At 52.0% G+C, this 23949-nt stretch overlaps 1 protein-coding gene across 1 annotated transcript; it reads right to left on the reverse strand.

Annotated features, from left to right (window-relative positions):
- Positions 1-801: 801 nt before the first annotated feature.
- LOC104048586 (cholesterol 7-desaturase nvd) lies at positions 802-15450 on the reverse strand. Its single transcript, XM_064469076.1, has 7 exons — positions 15147-15450; positions 9661-9849; positions 6327-6505; positions 4730-4855; positions 4339-4458; positions 2386-2562; positions 802-1001 (listed from the first exon to the last, which is right to left on the reverse strand). The coding sequence occupies exons 1-7, from the start codon at positions 15448-15450 to the stop codon at positions 840-842; spliced, it is 1257 nt and encodes a 418-aa protein (XP_064325146.1). The 3' UTR covers positions 802-839.
- Positions 15451-23949: the final 8499 nt, after the last annotated feature.

Genomic DNA, 23949 nt, shown 5'->3' on the forward strand with positions numbered 1-23949 from the left:
AGTTTTCGTCAGATTTGCAGCCTAGTCTCAATGTGTTAGCTTCACTTCTGATCGCAGTGACAGTAGGTGATACCTGGCCTTGCCAGGAGACAGGAATTTTTACAGCCAACCAGGTACCCAAGGTATTGCTGGAATCCAAGGGCTACAGAAGCAGGTTCTTATTCACATTCTTGATCTGCAGAGTTGTTGTCAGTCCCAGTGATCTGATCACCAGGATAGTCCCTCTGCTTCCCAAGTGGGGCTCCAGCAGGAATTGGCTCATGCAAGAGCTCCGTAGGCTCGCGGAAGCCCACAGGGACAGTAAGGGCATGGTGGGCAGCTACAGCCCGTGCCACCCTGCCTGCTGCCAGAGAGAAGGAAGACAGCATATGTCTGTGGGCTTTGCACTTGCACCTCTGATGCCATGCAGATGCCAAGGCTCCCCTGGAGGCACTGAAGCTTGGCCCAGCCAAGGTGATAGTGCAGAAGCAACAGCAGGCCCGGCTGGGCAAGGACACTTCAGGCAATAAAAGGCCACATGAAAAGCTTTTTATATAACTACTCAAAAGCAGCAGCAAGAGACAAGGGCACTTTAAAGGGAGTTCTAGCAATCTTAAGTTCACGCTCAGCTCATATGTTGCAGCACAGGTACAAGAACAAGCATGTTACACCCTTGGAGCTTTGATGCCCTGAACATGGAAGGTAAGAGAGGATCTCCAGGGCTCAGGCTCTGGTCCCTGTGCCAGTACCAATATATGTTACATTGATCATGCCTGCCCAGCACTGCTGCCCACCAGCCAGGGTGGGCAGGAGCCACCCGAGAGCCTCTGGCCACCTTCTGCAGTGGGCAGCAAGTTTCCTCACCAGTCCAGGCCCTCCTTCTGCACCTTGAGCCTCACGCTCTTCTTGCTGTAGAACTGGGCGTACCAGCGCCGGTGCTTCTGGATGCCGGAGTCCTCCCTGACCAGCAGCGGCTTGGGCAGGTACTGTTTGTTATTCCAGATGGTTATATCGCGCTCAAACTGGGGGGGGAGAAGGAGGGTCTCATTCAGGTGGAGAAGCTGAACCAGCAGTTTTGAGCGTGCTACCTGACACTAGGTTTATTTTTTAGTGCTTCTCCCAAATGTCTGGCGTGGGGCTGCTCATGCTATTTGTAACGTGTAATGCTACAGCTCCATCTCCAGTTAGCGGGCATCTAGCCCACCATAGCCTCCTGAATAAGAAGCCACTTTCACCTTAAGGCTGCCTTTGTCATACAAGATACTGAAAAATGGATGTTGCGCAGGTAGGAGCTGCTCCACCTGAGGTTTTTGATTCATTTGGGCAGCTCCAGCCAACCAGGTCTTTATAAAAAAAGCGTATTAAGCTCTGCTCAGACACAGATGCAGTAAGATTAATGGAGTTTACCTCTGTGAAGCAGCCTCTGCAGAATCGAGTGCTGCTCATTCACTTCAGTAAGAATGCGAAATACGAACCCAGCATTTATACGATAGGAATTAGCATAGACAAGTTTGATTTGGGGTAGGTTTTTGGCATCTGAAAATCATCTTCTGGCGATTTTTACTGTAGTGCCAGTGAAACTCTCTCTGGTCAGACCAAAGTTTCCTATCTTTAACCCCTGATAGAAGGGAATGCCATGAACTCTTCTGACTGCTTAAAGGGAGTTACAGGGATGATGGAGTCAGATTTTTCTTGGTAGTGCCAGCTGTGTGACAAGGAACAACAGCTACAGATTGCAGGGTGAGAAGTTCAAAATGGACATTAAAGATAAAAAATAACCATGTGGGTAGTGCAATAATGGAACGGGACACCCAGGGTGCTGGAGAGATGGAGGTGCTCTCCAAAGGAGGAGGCCTTCAAGGCCCTACCTGACCTGAACCTGCAATAGTCTTACCCCAACAGGGATATTGGACTGGAGACCTCCAGAGGGACCTTTCATCACTTCCATGAATCCCTGTGGTAAGCACCTGGAAAACATCTGTCAGGAGTTGCCCAATTTCATGAGAATTTAACATCAGGAGGATTTCTTGGCTCAGTTCTCACCAAAGGAGATAGGATGAGCTTAAATAACCGACCTGGGATGCTGGAAATCCAGATGCAGTTAGTTCTCTAAAGTCTTCCTGCAGCTTGGGAGAGGTTGCCTAATCCTTGTGCCCCATTTCCCCGTGCACAGGAGAGGGGTAGCACCTCTCTGCCGTTCTCAACAGACGAGCCGCTGCAGGGACCCTCTTTACTAAACCTCCCGTTTAGCTCCTTGGGCAACTCAAACTGAAAGATCATACCAAGCACTGGCAGGATCTTGCCCACGAGTGTGTTGCTCCCACATGGGCAACGGCTCTTCCTTTTCACACCTCTCAGCCGCCAAGCTCCAGGGGACCACCCTTGGCTGCTCTTCAGAGGCCTTACCTGTATGCACTCTGCTCTCAGGATGAACTTGGGGATGATGGCCGGCACGTTCTTCTGGTAGTAGATTTTGTGGACAACATTCTGCAGGAGAGGCTCCAGGGGAGTCACCGTCTGCAGAATGATCCCATGGCCCAGGAAAGCATGTTCAAAGGTCAGGAAAACCAGCCCTGGCCCCACCTGCAGAGCAACAGCACACCCTCAGGGAACAGCCTCCGGTACAGCAACTCCCACAGCTTGAGGCCTCCTTGAGATGTCTCCTAGACTGTGCTCAAGCGCCCCTTTACTCTGTCATCAGATAATAGCAACAAAGTCAAGCTACACCTCAGGGCCACAAGTCACAGACTGCTTGGCAACTATTAATGCTCCCCAGGCCAGGAGAAATCCAGCAGAACCAGCAGAGCCGTGTGTCAGGGCTGGATGGCTTTGCTGTGGGCCTATGGGAATTCATGAGGTGTACAGTGCTCTACTGGTCCCAAAAAGTTTAAAATCCAATCTTCTAGGAAAATATTCCAAATTTTCACTTGCTCTTGTTGTTCATCACTGAATTACCTTCAAGTCACCAACAGCGTTATTGGGTTGTTGACACCAGTCGTGGGCTCTGGTCTCAGTAGCAGTGATTGCAATGCAATATGGAGGTGATACAACACCCCTACTCCTGCTCTGGCCTTCTCATTTGCAGCTGCAACCGTCACATTAGGGTTTAGCTGAAATCAGGCTCAGCTTTTCATCTTGCATGATACGAAGTACTCGTTCGCTGCTCTTTGACGTGCATCCAGACACGCAGATGCATGGTCATGCACTTGGTTCTTTGAAGCAGTGCAGACATTGCTGGGGTTTTTGTCTACTTTATTTACTATTCCTTTACTGTTTGGTTGGGTACAAACTCTTTGTAAGGTTATTTTAATGTCTTTTCTTCTGTTCATTGATATCAGTGCTAAATACCACAGATCTCAGAACTGAACAGAGATAAAATCAACATCCACTTAGTGATAATTCACTAATTACACCAAGACCTAACCCTTATCAAAGTTTTGTATCATGACTTGTTTTGCTGTTGTTCTGAATGTATAATATGGAAATAGGTCAAATGACTTCAAAAATGTTCTGTAACAAAGTTGTTAGTTTTATCAGGCAAGCTTAGCATTTCATCCAAACCCCCCCAACACAACTAAAAATGAAAGTGAGCACATCTAGTTCCCACTGATTCATGTTAAGAGGCATTATTTCTATTTTCCTTTAATTCTATATCAATTTGTGTCAACTATTTTATTATCTCATTCAGGGCTGATCTTGGGCTACAGGGCATGCTGTTTCTGATATTTTGGAAGCGGAGGGGGTAAGAGAAGTGTGGTTAATAAACATGTTTCCAAAACAAAAACCAAAAACCCAAGAAAGAAAGAAAATAAGAAAATGAGTGAACTTTTAATTGCAGAAATAGCTCTTGACGTTAGTGTGAATTTATCTCTTTAGTGTAAACATTTGTAACCTGACAAATCTTTGTGCTTTGCAGAAAGTTGTCTGAAAACCCCTGAGTTTTTTAGATCACATCATCCAACATCTTCAAAGAGTTTCTTACTGTATGTTGAGTGCTTTCCATACCTTTCCCAGGGATGTTCACCAAGGACTGAAAAGGCCCACAGTTCTGTATTGTAAAGCGCTGTGACAACGCGGTGTGAAAGTCCCTTGGGATTGTCACCAGTGTTTGCTCGGGTACTAATTTTTTTTTTTTTAAGCTGTTTTGCAGGCACGGCAACCCTTATAAGCCCACCCTTTTCTCTGTGCTGCCCAGCTGTGAAGCAGCTCCGGCGCTAGCGCGGGGTTCTGGCCCGTGTGTCTGATGCACTTGGTAGGAAAGGCTACGCTGGGCAGGATGGGCAAGGGCTCATTAGCCTTTTGGGTGATGAAACCCTCCAGCTCGGGGTGCTGGTGGTCACCAGCGCGGGACATACCTACCTGTCTGGCTGAAACTGTCAAATCCATCAAGGAGAAGTGCTTCTTGAAGATGGTTGTGGTGTGTTGAATCAGCAGCTGGGAGCAATGCTCGTTGGGCTCCGGCTCCGGCCACCACTCGGCCTGGAAGGGTGGAGAAGGATTGGCTCAGTGCGAGAGGTGGAGAGTGCAGGCTGAGGGGGGGGTAGCAGCGAGATGGTGAAGACCATTTAGAGATGAGCATGCATGAGGGAGTGCAGCTAAAACCCTCAGAGACACAGAAAGGAGACTAGACCTGAAGATGGGGGGGATGCGGCAGAGGGGATGTCGTGGGACTGGTGCTTTGAGGTGGAACAGGGACCTGGGTTGGAAGACTTTGACCTCTTCATGGCTAAAAGAGGAGCTAGGGTCTTACCTTCCACACGTGCTTCATAAAATCCCACAGCTTGGACCTTGTGTATCTCAGATCAGATCCTCCCAGAATAGTTGGTCCGTGGAGAAAAGCCAGGTGAGCCGTGTCGGCTGCGTTCTCGGGGATCTCCTGCCATTTGGGAACAACGTGCCGTTGGCGAGAGCTGCCCTGGGTGTGAGCTGCCTGCACGTACTAGCAGTCTTGCAACAGCACCAGCGTGACTGCGGTACAGCCCAGCACGTCGCTCCAAGCATAGCAGAGATGCTCGCAGGTACGCGACACAGCAAGAGGCAACCGAGTGAGCGGAGGAAGAGGCCTCAGCACAGACTGACATGGGACTAAGTCTTAACTAGCCTACAGGAATAACTTAAACATGAAGCTCAGTAAATTCAGAGTTAATTTTAAGCTCCAAGAAGTCTAGGCGTGTTAACTTCTGCAGCCACACAAGCTGGGACTCCAAATAAGTCCTTCCTTTGGCCCTGTAATAGTTGTAAGGAACAAAGCATTTTTGTGTTTGTGCTCCTAGACTAGATTTCACATAGTTTAAAACCCCACCAGTCTGCCCACGGTATGCCACCTTTTGAGAAGTTTTAACTGCTTTATTACTCAAATACACCCGTTTTCTACCAGCTTGGCAAGTAGCACAGACTGGCCCCAGTACAGACCTGTGTACAGTGGCTTGCACCAAAATGCAGGCATGAAATAACTATTACTATCCCAGCAGTCTCCCAAATTCTTCCTGCTTCTCACATCTCTGCCCAGTCCCAGAGCCGTGTCTCCTGTGTCTCACACACCACCTTAATTTCTTTTAATAATTCTCCATTTCTTTCTAACCCACTCACCTTAGTCGTGATTTAGTCAGCTGGCAGGTGCTGCCTTTGGAGAGCAGCGTGCTTTAGATGAAGGGCAATTTTTGTCACTGATTTTTACAAATAGAAGCATTCTGCTCAGTGGCAAGTATATAAAGACCTCCCAGGGTCCAAAATCCCAAGGGATTACCCATTTTCAAAGCTGCTGCTGCCTCCCATCACCCTTCCGGAGGAGCCTCCACCCCGGCTCCCTCCGAGGACCACGGCCGAGGCCCCTTCTGTTTAGTGCCACAGAACCGTTCCCCTTTTCCAGCCTCATTTCCACTGAGGGGCGATGGAGGCAACAGCTGTTTTGTTCTCTGTGGCACATTTGTCAGTGTGTGATGGTGATTATGAAGATTAACAGCAAAATAACGGCACATTACTATTTCGGTGATCAATGAGTTAAAAAGTCTCCTGACATTAAGTGTCACAGTTCCTAGCTAATCTTTTTAAAATTACATCAGTTATAAGTCAAAGCAAATTAACAGATTCCTTTTAAGTAGCCAGAACATCGGCTTTCTACTCAAGAAGCCCATGATCCGAGTCTGGGGAACATACGCCATACTCCCAATGTATGGCGCAGGGATGCATGTCTAGGTCTGAGCTCTGCCAGTAGCAGCAGCGATGACACTGGCCACAGGTAGGGCCTGCTTAATTGGAAGGAGATGTCCCTGAATGGGTTAACTGGACTGGACTGTGGGAGAGGACCCACGTGTGGACATGCCCCACAGAGGGACCAGGCTCCCTACCTGGATGTGCACGTCAACCAAGTGCTCTGTCTGCCCGCGGAACACCCACTCTTTGGTGGTGATCTCCCGCTGCTCGGGCACTGCCCACGTCGGCCCGACCCCTTCGCAGTGGTACCAGACCAGCAGCATCCCGTTCACCTCGCAGGAATGCCAGGTCCGCACCCTCGCAAAATCTGGCACTGCAGAGGACAGAAAGGCATCAGTTAAAAGCAGCATCTCCAAGACTGATGCTGGGGCTAAGGGTCGCCTCATGCGGACTACAGCTCAGAGAGCATCTTTACGGGCGACAGCCATGTAGCACAGACTCACTGGTGGCACTTGCCACCTTCCAGGCTGCTGAGAAGGGCAACAGCTTCTGAAGGTCACGGAAGAGTTTATTTAAACTAGTTTTATTTCATTTGGGGGTTTGGTATAAGTCTTTTAGGGAAGAAGCATGCCTGGCAGCTCTGCAGCCTTCGTTCACTACTCTTGTAACTGTTCAAATAAGTAAATACCTGCTGCATCAACGGATCCTCCTCAAGTTTTAATGAACTAAAAGTAGGTGATTTTAGAGATGTGCAGAGAGTAGAAGTCATCTCTGCGTCTCAAGTTCAGGTAATTCTCTGTTACAATACTGCAGTATCATGTGCTGCTTTAAGAATATATCTGCACTTTTTCCAGTTAAATAAATTTTGACATTTATATTTACCCCATTGTCAGAAAATATAGCTTCTACTGGATTGGAAGGCTTTTACCTTCATTACTTTTTTTTTTTCTAATTCGCAAGCAAGCATATAGGACAGCGCTTCCTTATTATTCAGCCTTGTACAGTCATGTGGGAGGTGAAATAATTGGAGAAATATTCAGTCAGTGAATATCAGAGGGGGCAGGAGAAGATTTCTGTGATTTCTCACTGAAAAAATATGGTGCTTTTGGTGGGATGCATCTCAGTAAATTTTAGAGGGTTTCATCTAACTGCTGCTGCGGCCAAGAAGGCCAACAGGGTGCTGGGTTGCATCAAACAGGGCATCGCCAGCAGAGATAAAGAAGCCATCATCCCGCTCTACTCAGCGCTTGTCAGGCCACCCCTGGAGCACTGTGTGCAGTTCTGGTCCCCGCTGTACAAAAAGGATGTGGCCAGGCTGGAAGGGGTCCAGAGAAGGGCCACCAAGATGATCCAAGGACTGGGAAGCTGCCATACGAGGATGGGCTGGGAGAGCTGGGTTTGTTCAGCCTTGAGAAAAGGAGGCTCAGAGGGGATCTCATCACCACGTACCAGTACTTAAGGGGCAGCTACAAAGGAGATGGAGACTCCCTTTTTCCACAGAGTCCCATGGAGAGGACAAGGGGGATGGACACGAGTTGCTCTTGGGGAGATTCCGACTGGACACCAGAGGGAAATTTTTCACAGTGAGGACAGTCACCGTTGGAATAATCTCCCCAGGGAAGGGGTTGGCTCGGCCACGTTGGACACCTTCAAGAGTCGGCTGGACAGGGTGCTGGGCCATCCTGTCTAGACTGGGCTCTTCCCAGAAAGGTTGGACTAGATGGTCCCTGAGGTCCCTTCCAGCCTGGCATTCTGTGATTCTGTGATTCTGTGATCTCCCCCATGCAGACAGAAACATAGAATCATTTAGGTTGGAAAAGACAAACCTAAGATCATCAGGTCCAACCATTAATGTAACACTGCCAAGTCCACCACTAAACCATGCCCCTAAGTACCATGTCTACACATCTTTTCCGTATCTCCTGGATGGTGACGCCCCCACCTCTCTGGGCAGCCTGTGCCAAGGCCTGACCACTCTTGCAGTAAAGGCATTTTCCCTCATCTCCAACCCAAACCTCCCCTGACGCAGCTTGGGGCTGTTCCCTCTCGTCCCGTCACTGGTGACTTGGGAGCAGAGACCAGCCCCCCCCTCACTCCAGCCCCTCTCAGGCAGCTGCAGAGAGCGAGAAGGGCTCCCCTCAGCCCCCCCTTCTCCAGGCTAAACCCCCCCCAGCCCCCTCAGCCGCCCCCCAGCACACTTGTGCTCCAGATGCTTCCCAGCTTTATCTAGCACCAGGCTGGGCTCCTTGGGGTTCCTGCCCGGCTGTTGGTCCCCTGCAAGCCCGGTGCCGGCAGAGCTGCCCATCTGAGCTCTCCAAAATAAGTCTCCATTAAAGTGACCTGCATGAGCACAGATGGCTTTTAAATCTGTTTAAATCAACCTGCCCCGTTTGAGATGTATGGGAGCAGGGCAGCTGTCTGCAGTTTTGCTCTTTTAATAACTACAGATAACAATGACTGAACACAGCCATTTCAGATGAAACAATGCATCTTGGCAAGTGTTTGCGTATATCCAGAATATTTGCTCTCGTTTTGTGATGAAACACAGCTTTGCTCGTTACTTGGAGCCAAATTTTCATTTGAATGCAGCTCCTGAGTGACTATGTATGGGAAAAAGGCCACAAAATCTTTTGTCTGAAAAAACCAACCCCACACACACAAAAAGGAATTGCTGTTTGATGAGCTCTATAAATTGTTTGACTTAATACATATGGATGGAAGGTTTCTTACACTTTGGGAAAAATAGTCTGTTTAATAGAAAGATTGAGTTTTGCTGCTGATCAAGGCTTTTGCTGCTATCCCAATCAGTCCCGACCAGAAAAAGTTGAACTCGGGGAAAATAACTAAGCAGCACGACCCAAAGCAAAATTCAAGTAAGTGTGTTTGCTGGTTTCAGCCCCACTTAGCACTGGTGATTTACACTAATTAGTGCACCCAGATCAAGTAATTGTCACGTGTGAACTGTAAGATATTCTTCCTACACAGTCAGCATAAACCATATCTAAAAGGTAGGTGTATGCGAAGAGCTTTCCTGGATTCTAACCAAAAGTTCTCTTCGAGCCTTAAAAGGACAAAAATTGCCACTGAGGGACTGTTCTGTCATGCTGATGTGACAGATTTAAACACTGACGTGGTGTAAGCTATCGCTATAGAGCACACAAGCGTTCTGAAACCCGGTAGCTCCTCAGGAGCCATCCCTGCTGGTGCGACAAACGACTGCGTTAAAAATAATCTTTTTATACCCGGCTTGCTGAATGCAGGACTTGTAGGACCAGCAAAATCAAGAAGGGTGGTTATTTAACTAAGGTCCCGGTTAGCATCTAATATAGGAAAGGGCACCGGAACATTATGCCCCAACATGGACAACCCAGGAGGAACATTAGGGTGCTGCATGAAACAGGGGAGCAGGATGGAGGGTGAGTGATTATTTAGACCACTTTTCCTGAATTAATGAAGTAGCTTTTAATGAGGACACACAGGGCACTACCGTTTCTGCGGATGCTTTCTGCAGATTTGGGGAAGGTTCACCTTTTCCAGCATACGGGATGCGGGTGCATTTTCCGTCTTCTCCTCGAAACTGCCAGCCGTGAAACGGGCATTCGACGCAATCGCCCACGACGCGCCCGCCAGCGGCGAGGTTAGCCCCGAGGTGAGGGCAGTAAGCGTCGACCACGTAGGCTCGGCCATCCTGGGCGCGAAACGCAGCGAGCTGTTCTCCTGCAGAAGAGGTGGTGAGGTTGCAAAAACAACATCCCCGCACGAGGCGGGGGCAGGTGAGGCACACGTTGCTCAGCCCCTTCCAAACAGGCGGCACCTGCTGGCGCTTTCACCCAACGCTGCAGGCGCCTGCCCGTGCAAAGGCAGGCAGAAACATCCCGCTAACAATTAATACTGGAGGGTTTCTGTCCTTTCTAGTGGAAGAGCAGCGGCAGGGCAGAACTAGGGTTGCTCTGGAGAAGTTATTTAACCACGCGATGGCCGCAGGCAGCTGCCGGGGCCGGGGCTGCGGGCAGGAGTGTGGGCCCGCTGCAAAAAGGGCCGTGCCAACCCGGGCCGGCAGCTGCCGCAGCAAACGCCCGGCGTGCGGCGGCCCCGGCTCCCTGCCCGGCCCTAAGGGACACCCCGGCTGCGCCCCGGGCGTCTCGGTGCTGCCGGGCATTGCCTTGCCTCGAGCGGGGCGCAAAACCGCTCTTCATGGCTTGGGCCCTCAGCCCTGCTTTTTGAGTTCTCAGAGCCTGTTTCAGCTACAGGAAAAAAGGTGCCTTCACAAAAAAAAAATGTTTAAAGATTCAGGATGTTTCCCCTGCTAGGGGAGAGGTACGCAGAGAAGAGCCATACCTGTGTTTAAAGGGACCTCTGTTCCTGTCCCTTTGCCCAAGAGGTGTAGAGGAGAGGGCACGGGTTCATACATTTCAGGAATCTCTGATAACAATAGCTGGAAAAAGCCCTTTGTCTGTTGGCTCTTGAACTGCAAGAGCCATCCATGCTACAGCACAGCAGCAAATCCCTTCCTCGGGCAGGGAGAGCTGGCTGCCGTGAGCCCGAGCACTGGCACCTCCTCGGCCAAAGGGAGTTTCTAGGGAAGCAAAGGGAAGCTCCTGACCCTGGGCTGCTCCATGCGGGGAGTGAAGGAGAGCTGGTGCCAGCATGGTTGGGGCTGTGCTGCCCTGGCACTCAGACATACTCCTCAGCAGCACCAGGCCTGATGCCTTGTGCTCCCTGAAGCAATGTGAGGTTTGCCCTGCTGGGATCTGTCCTGCTCATTTCTCGGATCACTCTAGTCTTCCCCATCCCCAGGGTAGCACCACGTTAGCTGAACAAGAAACTGTTAAAATGGAGAGACAGTACTTGGTCTATAGCCATAGGTCTGTTCATGGCACTGCTCTGCCCAGCTGTGCAAGGCAACCACAGCTGGATGGCATGTCACAGCATTATCTAAGTAAATGATCCTCCTGGAGGGAATGAATAGGTGCCAGGTGCTTTCCTGGCTTGTCACAGAGCTGCTCCAAGGGTTCTGCAGACCTGCCAGCACCCGCACCCCTGCCAGCAGCTCAGAGGAGAGGGGTTGCTCATTGGTGACCTGGCCTGAAAGCAAGGCTAGACCTGCTGCAGTGTCATGTCCTGGTTAGAAGGGGAACAGCTTCTCTGGGAGCTCAGAAGAACTTGGGGGCTGTTTGTACAGATGTGGCTGCTGAGTTGAAGGCCAGGGGGCTCCAAGGTCCTCCTTTCCCTAACGTGCCTCAGGTTATGCATATACACATTCAGAATTCATCAACTTGTGAAATCTGATTGTTGTAGTGGTTGCTGTAACTTAAAGCTCAACAAGTGAGACAAGATCAAACTAAACTTTTGGGAGCAGGTTCTCTGTGTGTTTTCCCAGACAGACATGCTGATGACAAGCACAACAGTGTGAGCTACCCCACCCAAATCCGCTTTCCTTCATTGAAGTTTTGTGGTCTGGGCAAAGAAAAGGAAACCCTGCAAACTTTCCCAGCCTTCAAGCCTAGGAAGAATTATTTCTGATATCTGATATAACAAATGAGTTGTTGTACTCCAGTGCTTGGAGATCCCTCCTTACCCAGGGCGCCTGGCTCTGTTGTTCCTGCAGTCTTTCTGGAAGGCTCTCACACATCTGCTGGCAGCAGGCACAGGGGAGTGAAGGCACCAGAGATGCACGTCCTTCCCCCTGCCCCAGGTGACAGGAGTTCATTCCGAAGTATTAGCAGTTTCTTCTCTCTAATCTGCCTCCCTACCTGACCTGAGGTTCAGGGCAAAGAGGGGAAAACATGGAAAGGGTCTCTGCCTGTCGTTGGAGGTGTTGCAGCTTCTCAGGCGCAGCAGTGGTGTAGAAACACAGAGGAGCTGCGTTGAACGGGGCAGAGCAGAGCACTTGCAGCCCAGGGGGTCACAGCCACGTGCCCCAAAGAGCAGCCCTGCAGCCTGGTGCTTCACCCACCGCATTTTAAGATGGTTTTACTCCAAGAATCATCGAATCATAAAGGTTGGAAGAGACCTCTAGGACCATCAAGTCCAACTGTCAACTCAACACGACCATGTTTCCTAAACCATGTCCCCAAATGCCACGTCTACAGTTTTTTGAACACCCCGAGGGACGGTGACTCCACCACCTCTCTGGGCAGCCTGTGCCAGTGCCTGACCACTCTTGCAGGGAAGAAATTTTTCCTAATATCCAATTTAAACCTCCCCTGACACAACTTGAGGTCATTTCCTCTTGCCCTATCACTTGTTACTTGGGAGAAGAGACAAACACCCCTGTCACTACACCCTCCTTTCAGGTGGTTGTAGAGAGCGATGTGGTCTCCCCTCAGCCTCCTCTTCTCCAGAAGAGGGGTTGTTTAACCCCATCTCCCTTAGACACTCCTCATCAGACTTGTTCTCCAGACCCTTCCCCAACTTCATTGCCCTCCTAGGTCCTACCTCTAGAGCTTTCCTTCATACATGAAGTCTGGAGTTCTGTCTTGAAAATCTGAAGCAGTGCCCATGGCCAGACCCTTGCTGGACCATTGGAAAAGCTCACCCAGGACTCCTGACTGCTGCTTTTGCCTCCTGCCTTTGTACTCTGGAGCCAGCAGAGCCAGAGGAGAAGCTGATCTTTCTTTGCTCTACCTTGTGCATCGAATCTGATGTGTCTCCACTTGGGAGGACAGTATCCTGGCCTAAGATATACTGAAAAACTCTGTTGTAGGTGATTATCTATAGAGAACTAACAGCTACATACTGCTGTTTTCCTATTATATTAGCTTATTTCTTCTATGGAAATCAAACAGTGATTGTTGTAGCAAAAATAGCACATGGGACATAAAGAGCCCCAAAGCCACTGTGCAGTTCTGGGCACTTGGCTCAGAGGATGTGCTCGGGCTTTCCTGCGCAGGAGCCTCCCTGGGGTCTGAGCAGCTTCCCTGCAGTGAGCACCCAAGACAGCAGTGCCGTGTGGTGCCCGCCAGATGGGAGCAGCTCTCACCCCACTTCCACAATCTTAGGAGGGAATAAGGCTTTGCCGCGTGCTCAGTGCCATGTTTTGGAAGGTGTCTTGTCCTAAAGGAACTGAGTCAAGTGATCTTTATTCCTTTCATCTCCTCCAGCTCACTGCCTCTGGAGCAGGGCTCCATTTCCAGGCTGCGCTCAGAGACCCCAAAATAAATTAGACACCCACAAACCTGGAGGCTACAGGTTATTTAACTGTCTTATTTACTGATATTCCTGACACTGATACACTGCTGTCACTCTGCCACTAGAAGTGATTTTACCTGCATACTTCAGCCAAACCCAGAGGAACCAGGAACGAGGCTTCGGGCAGACAGCCAAGGGACTGTTTGCTGGTGGGGGCTCTCTAGGACATGTATATTGAATTGAACAGGTCCCATTATACAAAACGAAACAAAAAACCCAACCCCAAACAACTTCGCAGGAGAAGATGGGTCTTGAAAGTAGAAAACCCCCACGCTTTCACCACTGAATCTGAGGGATTTCAATGCAGAAACAGCCCTTTGATGAAGAAGGCACCAGCACAAGTCCAAACCCATCTTCAAGGTGAAAAGACCCTGGACAAGCACAGCACCCCACTGGATGTGGCTGTGACATCCTGACCTCCCCAGTACATGGGGAGCTGCAGGCAGTGATGCCTGGGAAGAGAGCTCAGGCAGCAAGGTGGTCTGGTCCCAGCAAGGAGCCCAGACATGGGCGCCCTGCACACTTGCAAGAAGCCTGTGCCGTGATGTCTCCAGTGCAGATACTCAATGCCCTTGCAAAAGCCCAGGCTGTGACACCCTTGGTGCCCCTATGCGGGTGCTGGCTGGTGTGCTCTGAAAGGGATGCCCGGGCAGTGGGCTCCCAGTGCCTCAGCAGAGTGCCCAGGCAGGGGTGCCCTGCACACCAGCAAGGAGCCTGGGCAGGGACACCACAGTGCCCCACCATGGGTGCTGGCTGGGATGCCCCAGTGCCCCAGCAGGGTGTCCAGGCTGGGGTGCTCCAGTGCCCTGGTGAGGTTGTCCCAGTGCCTCAGTGGGGACACCTGGGCAGAGATGCCCCAGTATGTGCCCTGATGCCCCAGCAGAGATGCCCAGGCAGGGATGTCCTGGTGACCTGGCTGGGATGTGCCAGTGCCTCGGCACGGGCACTGGCCTGGATGCCTCAGTGTCTGCACAGAAGTACCCAGGCAGGGATGATCCGGTACCCCAGCAGTGTGGCTGGGCAGGGACGCCCGGTAGGGACGCCCCGGTGTCCCGGCGGGGATGCCCGGGCAGGGACGCCCGGTAGGGACGCCCCGGTGCCCCGGCGGGATGCCCGGGCAGGGACGCCCGGTGGGGACGCCCCGGTGCCCCGGCGGGGATGCCCGGGCAGGGACGCCCGGTGGGGACGGCCCGGTGCCCCGGCGGGGACGCCCCGGTGTCCCGGCGGGGTGCCCGGGCAGGGACGCCCGGTAGGGACGGCCCGGTGCCCCGGCGGGGACGCCCCGGTGCCCCGGCGGGGTGCCCGGGCAGGGACGCCCGGTAGGGACGGCCCGGTGCCCCGGCGGGGACGCCCCGGTGTCCCGGCGGGGTGCCCGGGCAGGGACGCCCGGTAGGGACGGCCCGGTGCCCCGGCGGGGACGCCCCGGTGCCCCGGCGGGGTGCCCGGGCAGGGACGCCCGGTAGGGACGGCCCGGTGCCCCGGCGGGGACGCCCCGGTGTCCCGGCGGGGTGCCCGGGCAGGGACGCCCGGTAGGGACGGCCCGGTGCCCCGGCGGGGACGCCCCGGTGTCCCGGCGGGGTGCCCGGGCAGGGACGCCCGGTGGGGACGGCCCGGTGCCCCGGCGGGGACGCCCCGGTGTCCCGGCGGGGTGCCCGGGCAGGGACGCCCGGTGGGGACGCCCCGGTGTCCCGGCGGGATGCCCGGGCAGGGACGCCCGGTGGGGACGCCCCGGTGTCCCGGCGGGATGCCCGGGCAGGGACGCCCCGGTGTCCCGGCGGGGATGCCCGGGCAGGTGCCGCTCGGGGGCGGCGGCGGGCACTCACCGAGCAGGGCGAGGCTGCGGACGGCGCCGCGGGGCAGCTGCGCGGAGTCGAGCAGGCGGTACCAGCCGTTGGGGAAGGGCGGCGGCAGGGCGGCGGGGCGGCGGGCGCGGCGGGCAGCCCCCCCCCGGCCCAGCCCGGGCACCGGCAGGTAGCCTACCTGCCCGGGGCCGCGCCGCAGCGCCAGCGGCCGGGAGCAGCCCAGCAGCAGCAGGACGAGGAGGAGGAGGAGGAGGAGGAGGAAGAGCAGCGCCCCGCTCTCGGGCCCCGCCGCCAGCAGCGCCGCGCCGCACCACCCGCTCCCCATAGCGCGGCCGGCCCCGCCGCCGCCGCCCCTTATAGCGCGGCCGGCCCCGCCCGGGGAGGCGCTCCGTGGGTGTGGGGAGACACGGGAGTTCCCCCCCCGCCCCCAGCCCGGGACCCCCCCGGCATCCCCGGCCGCCCGCAGCGCCGGCGGGTCCCCTCTGCTCGGCCCCGGGGAGGCTGCGAGCCAGCGCGGCCCCCGCTCGGGGGGGGTGGGGGGGGCGAGGAGGGGCTGGGCCGGGGGGGGCGGTGTTTGCTTCGTCTCGGACGGAGAGGCAAATGAGGGCGGGGGGCTCCAGCTGCAGCCTGCTGCCGCCTCGGGGTTACGGGGCGGAGGGAGCCGCGCTCTTCTCCAAGACGCAGCGAAGAGGAAACGAGCACAAGCTGCAGCAAAAAGGCTCCGCTTGCACATAACTAAAACTAATGCTTCCTTGAAAGAGTGGTCTTAAATCCAGTAGTTATGTTAATCAGATCAATAAATACCTCAGCATCTTCCATACTTCAAAAGGGGGAACCTGGTGTTGGGGCTGGCTTTGACATCGGGACCCTGAGAGGTCTCTCAGAGTTCAAGAGCAGCTCAAAGAGGTGCCAGCACAGAAAACAGGGGTAACAAGGGACTTGGATCCCCTCCGTGCAATGGATAAATACAGGCAAAGTCAAGGCTGGGCTATTTAAGCATACCAGCTGCCTGGAAAAGCGAGGCAGAGAAGTGGTGCTTGATTTAGTCCGAAGAACTGCAGAGATTTGAGGCAACTGTAGAAAAGCCACCTACCATGTAGCTGTAGTCAGATTTCTAGGAGAAGCAGCAACCCCAAATACCCACCCTGGTACCAAGTAATCGAAAAGGGAAAATTGAATGCAACAGAAATGGAGTGTCTGGCTGAAGCAGAAGGAAAAACGGAAAGGGTGAATTCAGACAAGGTGAACTGCTTGAAGACCTCACATGAAAGGTTCAGGTAAATATATATATGGCCTATTGGAAACCTGTTCCAGGAGAAGAATGCTGGTGTAGTTATGCAGGAGATTGAATACAGTAGTTGGAAGAAAAACAGACATCCTTCAGAGAAGGACAGGCTGCCAGTCCTGTCTGAACAGGGAAAAGGAAGAAAGTAGTATCTCTGGCAAGTGAAGGATCAAGTCCAGATAAGGCAGGTCAAAGAGGGATTTTGAAGAGTGACTTACTAAGGGCATAAAAGCACATAATAAATACATCCGTTGCACAAAACCAGAGGCTTGGTGGGTGATTTGGGGACTAGCAGACCAAGGAGTCTCAGTGCTGTGTTGGGCAAATCCATTAGACACTACAGTGAAGGGGCTGAGAGATGCAGGAATGAATGTGCTCTATTGGGGAAGGGTCAGCATCCCATCTGCACAGAGAAGTCACGTCCCACAAATAGATCTGAGAGTCAGCAAACAGGTGAACAAGGTCAAACTTTGTTCACTTGACTTTTCAAGACAATTCCTCTAAGGTATGTTGGTCCTTAAATAACCCTGAAATAGCAGGGGGGACCCACACTGCTTTTGTAATTGGAGAGAAGATAGGAACCAAGGAGAAGGAATAGATGCTCAGCTGTTGCAACAGGGAGTAGCATGCATTTATTTCTGCAGAACCTGGGAAAAGGAATAAACAGACGTCTAAATCATCTGATTAAGATGATTCTAAATTATTCGCTATGGTAAAACTATGTGTACATAAAAGTATGTGAACTACTGCAAAAGAAGCCTTACAAATCTCTCAGTGACTGGCAGGCAAAGAGTGGTGCCTGCCAGTGAAATGTAATGCACGTGGCGAAGACCCACGGGAGAGGGTTCACTGTTAATTGGCACTCAGAAAGAGATCTGAGCGCTACTTGCCTTGGTCTGTGAATACATCTGCCCACTGGCCCATGCTGCTCAAAAGGCAAATGCAATGTTAGGAATAATTAGTATTAATGCTTTTGTAGGCATGATGATCTAAGCATGTAAAAGAAGCAAGGTCCATAGGGGACAATAATATTTTCTATTAGATGAGCCTGATACAGCTGGAAAAAAAGTTGACAAGCTTTCAGGCATAATAGCCTTCCTTCAAGAATAATTAGGAATGTAATTGGGAAGAGAGCAAAAAACCATCTGCACATGTTTGGTCTACTGCAAGGTGCATGTAATGGTGGCCACCTCACCTTGCATGGAGTAAACCTAGAGGAGATGCAGGGAAAGGAGGAGAGTGGGCAGAAGCAGCGAGTGGCATGAACAGAGTAGACCTGAAGTCTTGCAAATCAGAAGGTGACTTTACCCATCCATTGCTAGTCACTGAACTAGATGGGGCTTTGTCTCAAGCTAGCGCTTTCCTTTCAAGCTCATATTTGACCCCTTTTCCAAGTTTGAAGGAGTTTATGAGTGGACAGAACTGGATCGAGCAAGAATGAAATCAGAAAACAAAAGGACAAGTGGGAGACATGGGGAACCGCAGGGTGTTGCTGCACAAACCCACAGCAATAGCTCCCTCAATGGCAAGGAAGGGCTCAGTCCAAGAGCCAGAACCTTTATGAACACTCACCCCTGTTACTCTGCTCTTTTTCCCCAGATATCTTAAACATCTTTCTTCCAAGACTTCTTACAGGTGCAAACAGGAGGGCCAGGGCACCCACAGCATCCTCATAGGACACACAGGGGTGCGTCCCCCGAGGAACCATTCACCGCCACTGATGAAGCATCCAGCCTTATTCAGGGCATGTCTGGTGTGGCACTGTGGGAACCTCTGCCCAGGCGTGGGTTGGGGCAGGGAACAGAAGTGAAACAGCCTCCGAGGTATGAAGGCTGCCCAGAAGCCCTGGATGTTAGCGACTGAGTGCAAGAGGCATTTACAGATGGGTACCATGGGCCCAGGACAGGGTGCTGGGAGTTGCTGAGTAGTGTGATGGCAGGAGCACCCGGGAGCTTGTTGTGTGATGCAGAACCTCCACACGCACACAGGGCATGTGGCTCTACCTTGTGTCCTCCTGCTTTCTGGGGTGCCTGGCTCAAGGGTGCTGGGGATGGGCAGTACTGGGATGAAGCACACCCCATGAGAGAAGGGAAAATCAAGTCCAATGCAGACATTTCCATCTCATTTTTAACTCCTCAGGAAAAGCTGAACAATGACCTGCAGGGTACCATCCCAAGGCAGCTGGGAAACAGAAAAGGGGGAAGTCAGGACATCTGAGTCCAAGAAGCAGTAAATGTTCCTGTGAGTTATGTAAACTGAGTATAATTAAGCGTGAGGTAACTGCACCTTCTGTAGGTGTATTGTCTCTGTATTTATTTTTGGGGATATACTGAGAGTCTTTTGACTGGTACATAGCAACCTGAGCTATATGAAAGCATTTGCCTGGGGTTCAAAGCAGTGCCTGTGGTTACAGATGCTGAACACCTTTCACAGTGTACAAAACCCCAATTTCAAATGCTTCTGAGTTTGCTGAAATGCTTCACTCCCCAGGTTTGACACACACAGCAGCAGTGGTCATGGTAAAGAGGATTCATCTGCTTCAAGAGGTTGACAGCGTGAAGTTTAACTCTACAGAAAAACAAGTAAAGGAGAAATGTGGTGTTTGGCTAATATTAGAAATCCTTAGACTGGCTGGGACTTCCCAGCACATCTTTCTAGCATGAGATCAGGGCTGGGACTTGATATGGCGACAGCAATGGGAAGTAAAGGGCAGTTCACAGGACTGCAGGAGTAGGATGAAACTTTGGAGAACTGGGTTGTTGGCCACAAAGACTCTCAATGACAATTTTCACCAGTGTCTTTCCAGGAAGCCCATCCTGAGACTGCGTCTCTTGCCTTCCAGATGCACTGACTTGTAAGTACATTAAAGATACCTTAAGGGAAGGAGATGAGATAAAAACAGTGTTTTCTTCAAAACCAATGCTATTTAGCCTTGTCTCATCATGTTTTTATTTGGGTTTAGGCTGGTTTCGTAACAGAACTTGTGCAATCAATCTTTCTATCTGTCCTCGGCAATAAGGTTTTGATCTTGTAGCAACAATCAATCACACATGACAGGAGGGCACAGCTCCGGAGGGGACAGGTTTGCTGTCATATTCCTGTGCTCTGGGTTTTGTGTTTGAGCCCGAATCTACCAATTATCTGTTCTGGTGCGTGCTGGAGCACACCCAGGCTCCACAGTCCAGCCCGCCAGCTGGCTCCTGGGGTGAGGTACGTCAAGTGCAACATAAAGTCTGGTGCCACTCAGCTCCTGCCCCTACTTGCCATATTGACACAAATGGGCCAGTTCTGGCTTTGTCTGGATTGCTTAGCATCCTCCAGAACTACTCCCGAGGCTGTTCACCTCTCATTTATCATGTTTGATGTCTTTGAAATCCACATCTGGCAGGTTGGAAAGCAGCCCTTTAATTTTTCTGTTCTCCCAAATTTGGGAGCATTCGCATGGGAGCTGCATGGGCTGCGGAGCCCCTGGAGTTACTTAAGTGTTTGCAAAGACATGAAAATTTCCCAGCAGCAGCATTAAGTACTGAGGCATCCTAGACACTGTTCACTACAGGGGGACAGATCCACGTCTGGCTGGGGCAGCGCAGAGCTGGGCCCCAGGATGCGAGGGGAGTTCTGAGCACTGTGGTGGGCTCCTGGGAGGGGGACAGGAGGCTTGGGGTGCATGCAAAGGGGCTCTGCTGAGAAGATGTTTGCTGCCTCCTCCCAAAGGCGGGTTTCAGAGTTGGGAACTCTTGCACGTTTCTGCACCCATCGCTGTGAAGACAGTGCCCTGTCTTTGAGGACATCTGCCTCTGGAAGGGTTACAAATTCCTGAGTGCCTCATTTGTCACTGATAGCCTTTTCCTTCCCTCTTTTCAGCTTCACTGAAGCCTGAAAAGGTCAGGCATGCCCATAGGTCTCACTCTCCACTTGATAGGGCACCTCTGCCTCCTGATGAAGCCTGTAACCACCTGGACTCTACTGGGGAGACATACCCACCTGGAGAAGCTCACATGTCCCCTTTCCCAGGGAACTTGTCCTCTCCAGCCTCTTCAAATGGTGGGACCATTTCTGCTCGAGCAAGGTGCTGCAGAAGCACACCCCTCTGCCTCTTGCAATGAGCAGGGCTGCAGGTTATCAGTGCAACAGCAGGCTCTGGTGTCCCAGTGTTCCCAGCGAGTCCCTGGAGATAAAGGAAGTGATTCTGACAGCCTGGGATGTCAGTGCTACCTTGTGAAGCAAAGCAGCCACATCCCAGCGACAAGCTTTACCATGGATGCCCAAGCTGTTGGACTGAGCTCCAGTGTGGCAGGACATGCATGCTGGGGAGCACCAAGGGCTGCACAAGGGCTGATGTTCCCCAGCGTGCTCCACCTCCAGCCACTCTGCACTGGTGACTGCATCACTGCGTTACCTGGGCCCAGCCTCCAGTGTCCTCCGAGGTGAAGATGTGCAGGAAGCCCCCAAGCAGTGCCCGATCTCTCTGAGCTCCTTTCCAGTCTCTGCTATGCAGCAGTCCCAGGGGCCTGGAAGTCCCTGAGGACAAGTTGTCCCATCTCCTGGGACACAATGTGCAGGCAGCTGAAGCCCAGCCACCTCTTGGCTTGTTTTCCAGCAGAAAATTGGAATGAAATCAAAATGAAAGTTTCCCTACAGAGCATTTGAAACATGTGAATGCTGGTTTTCCCTTAGGAAATTATTCCAATGGAAATTCCCACCCACTTCTACTGAACATCTGACTGTGTGTTTCTGTGCATTCAGTCCCTTCTGATTTCACAGAAGCTGTTTCTGTGTTTCTCACCATCTTTGCTCTGGCCATTGATGTTCCATGTCCCATCCTCCTACCAGCCACCTGAATAGCTCCCTGCCCACTCAGGAACCTCTTGGTATCCAAAAGCCAGCCTAACTGCTTACACCTTATTTCAACTCTGCCCAGCTGCCTAGGATGAAGGCAAAGCACTGGTGGACGGTGGGAATGGTTCTGCACATGGGTGATGCAACGATGCAGTAACCTGACAGTGGAGGGAGAGAAATACCTCAATTCCCATCGTTTGGCATGGGATGCTGCTGCAGCTTCTTTCTATCATGACAGGGACTCCAGAATTGGTGCACACTGTGCTTGGGAGGGTGACAAATGCCCTCGGAGTCCTAGATCTTGTGCCCTGTAGGGAGAGCTGAGCAAAGACAACACAGATGCCCACATCAGGCCAGCTTTGTGCTGCACCAGCACTGTGCTGCCTGGTGACTCCACCAGCCACATCTGAATTGCAAAGTAGGTTGGTTTGAGTCTCTCTTGGCTGAGAAAGCATTTAGGGAGAGCACAAGACCTGCTTAGGGACTGCAGTCCATCCTGCTATCATCTGGAAAAGAGGTGGAGACAAGGCCAGAATGTACAACAACAGCAGCTCAGGCCAAATGGCTGCTCAGGCACTTTCACCTTGGTCTCCATCCCATTGCTCCCTGCAGCTCCCCCACCATAGAAATAACACCTTTGGCCACCTTACTCTCTGCAGACACCAATCATCGCCTATCAGGCTGGATGGATGGCAGACTCTAAGGATGCCCTCCTGCTGCATCCCAGCTGCTCACAGAAATTGCATCCCTCAGTGGACTGATGGTGGGGCATGCACTGCGCTGTCCTTCAGGTGGGTGGTGAGGAGCTGCGGGGGGCCCTGCACCCCCTTCCTTTTCCATCATCCCTGCCTGCTGTCTGCCACCACCTGCTGCCCTCACACTGGGGTTTAGTGGCATTCTCCATGCCCATCCCAGGCCATCCTTGTGTTGGTCACGTGGCAGAAAGCCCCCCACCAAAGGCAGGTTTCCTTTGCCTGCAGGGTGCTCAGGGCATGGACTCCCCTGGAGGTGTCCAGATGCCCGAGACATGATGAAGCTGGGCAGGATGCTCTGGCCATGGCATGAAGACTGTGTGAGGGGGAGAGGGTTGCTTTCGTCCAAGTTCACCACCCTGCCTACCCAAGCTGTGCTGGAGCCAGCTTGCACTGAAGGAGCAACTCTGGAAGCAGCTTCTCCAGTGCTCAGAGCCCCTGGGGAAAGCATTCGCGCAGAGACAGTCCTCTGTCATTGCTCCTGGTAGGCAACGTCTGATACCACAGGCAGCACTGTCCGACTTCATCGACTCTCTCCTCTTCTGTAGCAGCTCATGAGGAGATTTTCTTCAAATATTCTCAGGCCCCTTTTTCTCCAGTTTTTCAGCCTCTTTGTAAAGAATGTGATCCCCAGATCTGTGGGCAGCATTCCCATCTGGGATTCCCCAGTGCCATTTCCGACCTCTGTTCTGACCCCTCAGGGGCACAACCAAGGATGACATTGACTCTTTTTGGCTTTGACATTTGTGATCTCTGACCCCCTGGTCAACATGAGAGATCACTGCATCTGCAGTCCTGTCTACGGGCAGGACCAACAATACTTGCTTCTACTTACATGGGTGTGTGCTGCCTTAAAATATGTTTCAGTACTCTATTTGTCAAACAATCCAAATTATTTGGCATCATTGTTGCTGTCTCAGTGATTTTATCATCGGTGATTGCTTCCAGAGCAAAGGCAGAAATACTGAAGTATCAACCACATCTCAATTCGTTTCATACCTGTATGAAAACCTCTATCCCATTGCACACCTTCATTAACAACCGCTCTTTGAAATCTGCCATGGCCACTTAGTGTGTGCATTACTAAGTTTTATACCTTAGATTAACCACTCTTACATCTTGCAGCTGTATGTAAAAGGCATTTCCATAGACTGTGCTATAGCTGTATGGTTACAGCTATCAATTAAATTTTAACTTTCTCAGAGGAAGAATGTAGTTTGTTTGGCAGCTCCATGATGACTGGCATGAATCATATATCCCTAATCCTTGATTTCCTCATTTATGAAATTCCATATTAGCTTTTCCACCACTGAGACTGATGCCTTACCCCAAGGTGGATGAAATTTCCAGCTGGGTTCAGTGCTGCACCCCTGAAGTCTCTAGGTTTTATGCTGATTTACTCTGGCCACAGGAGGAATTACACCATTCACAGACAATGGGGCACCACACAAACATCGGTCCCATGCTCTTGTCCAACTCCCCTGCATCCAGAAGGTGTCAGACATAAAGAGCAGGATCACGCTACGTACATGCTAGTTGCTAACAGGCAACTGTGTTAAGTTCCTGTGCCAAACCAGGGCTAAGAAGGTTGCCATGGTATGCCAGGAGGCAGCGACAGGAAAAGCAAAGACCTTTGCTAGCTACAGAGTCCTCACAAGCATCAGCTGGTGGATGCAGTTGTCCTTGCCATTTACACAGCTTCCACCCTGGGAAAACCCTGCATGCACTGCCTTCAGATGATCAAAGAGCCTGAGGACGCAGCAAGACTGGAAGCCGTGTGGTGACAACGTCTGTGCTGGCTGAGCCTGGCTGCTGGAGGTTGTGATCTGGGCTGTTCCTGATGCCAGAACAACACGGCCCGGTGGGAGGCATGACCTGAGAGGGAAGCAGGCGTTTCTCAGATCTCTGCAATGGTTCCAGGAACAAGAGTCTCTGGAGCCAAAAAATG

Source organism: Phalacrocorax carbo, chromosome 18 (genome assembly GCF_963921805.1).
Source record: "Phalacrocorax carbo chromosome 18, bPhaCar2.1, whole genome shotgun sequence".
NCBI classification, from domain to species: Eukaryota; Metazoa; Chordata; class Aves; order Suliformes; family Phalacrocoracidae; genus Phalacrocorax; species Phalacrocorax carbo.

Coding starts and splice junctions, on each gene's coding strand:
- LOC104048586 (XM_064469076.1), bottom strand. CDS start 15,450: ATGGGGAGCGGGTGGTGCGGCGCGGCGCTGCTGGCGGCGGGGCCCGAG. Junction 4,856..6,326: donor TGGTTGACGTGCACATCCAG/GTAGGGAGCCTG, acceptor CCCAAATGGCAG/GAGATCCCCGAGAACGCAGC. Junction 1,002..2,385: donor TGAGAGCAGAGTGCATACAG/GTAAGGCCTCTG, acceptor CTCCCCCCCCAG/TTTGAGCGCGATATAACCAT.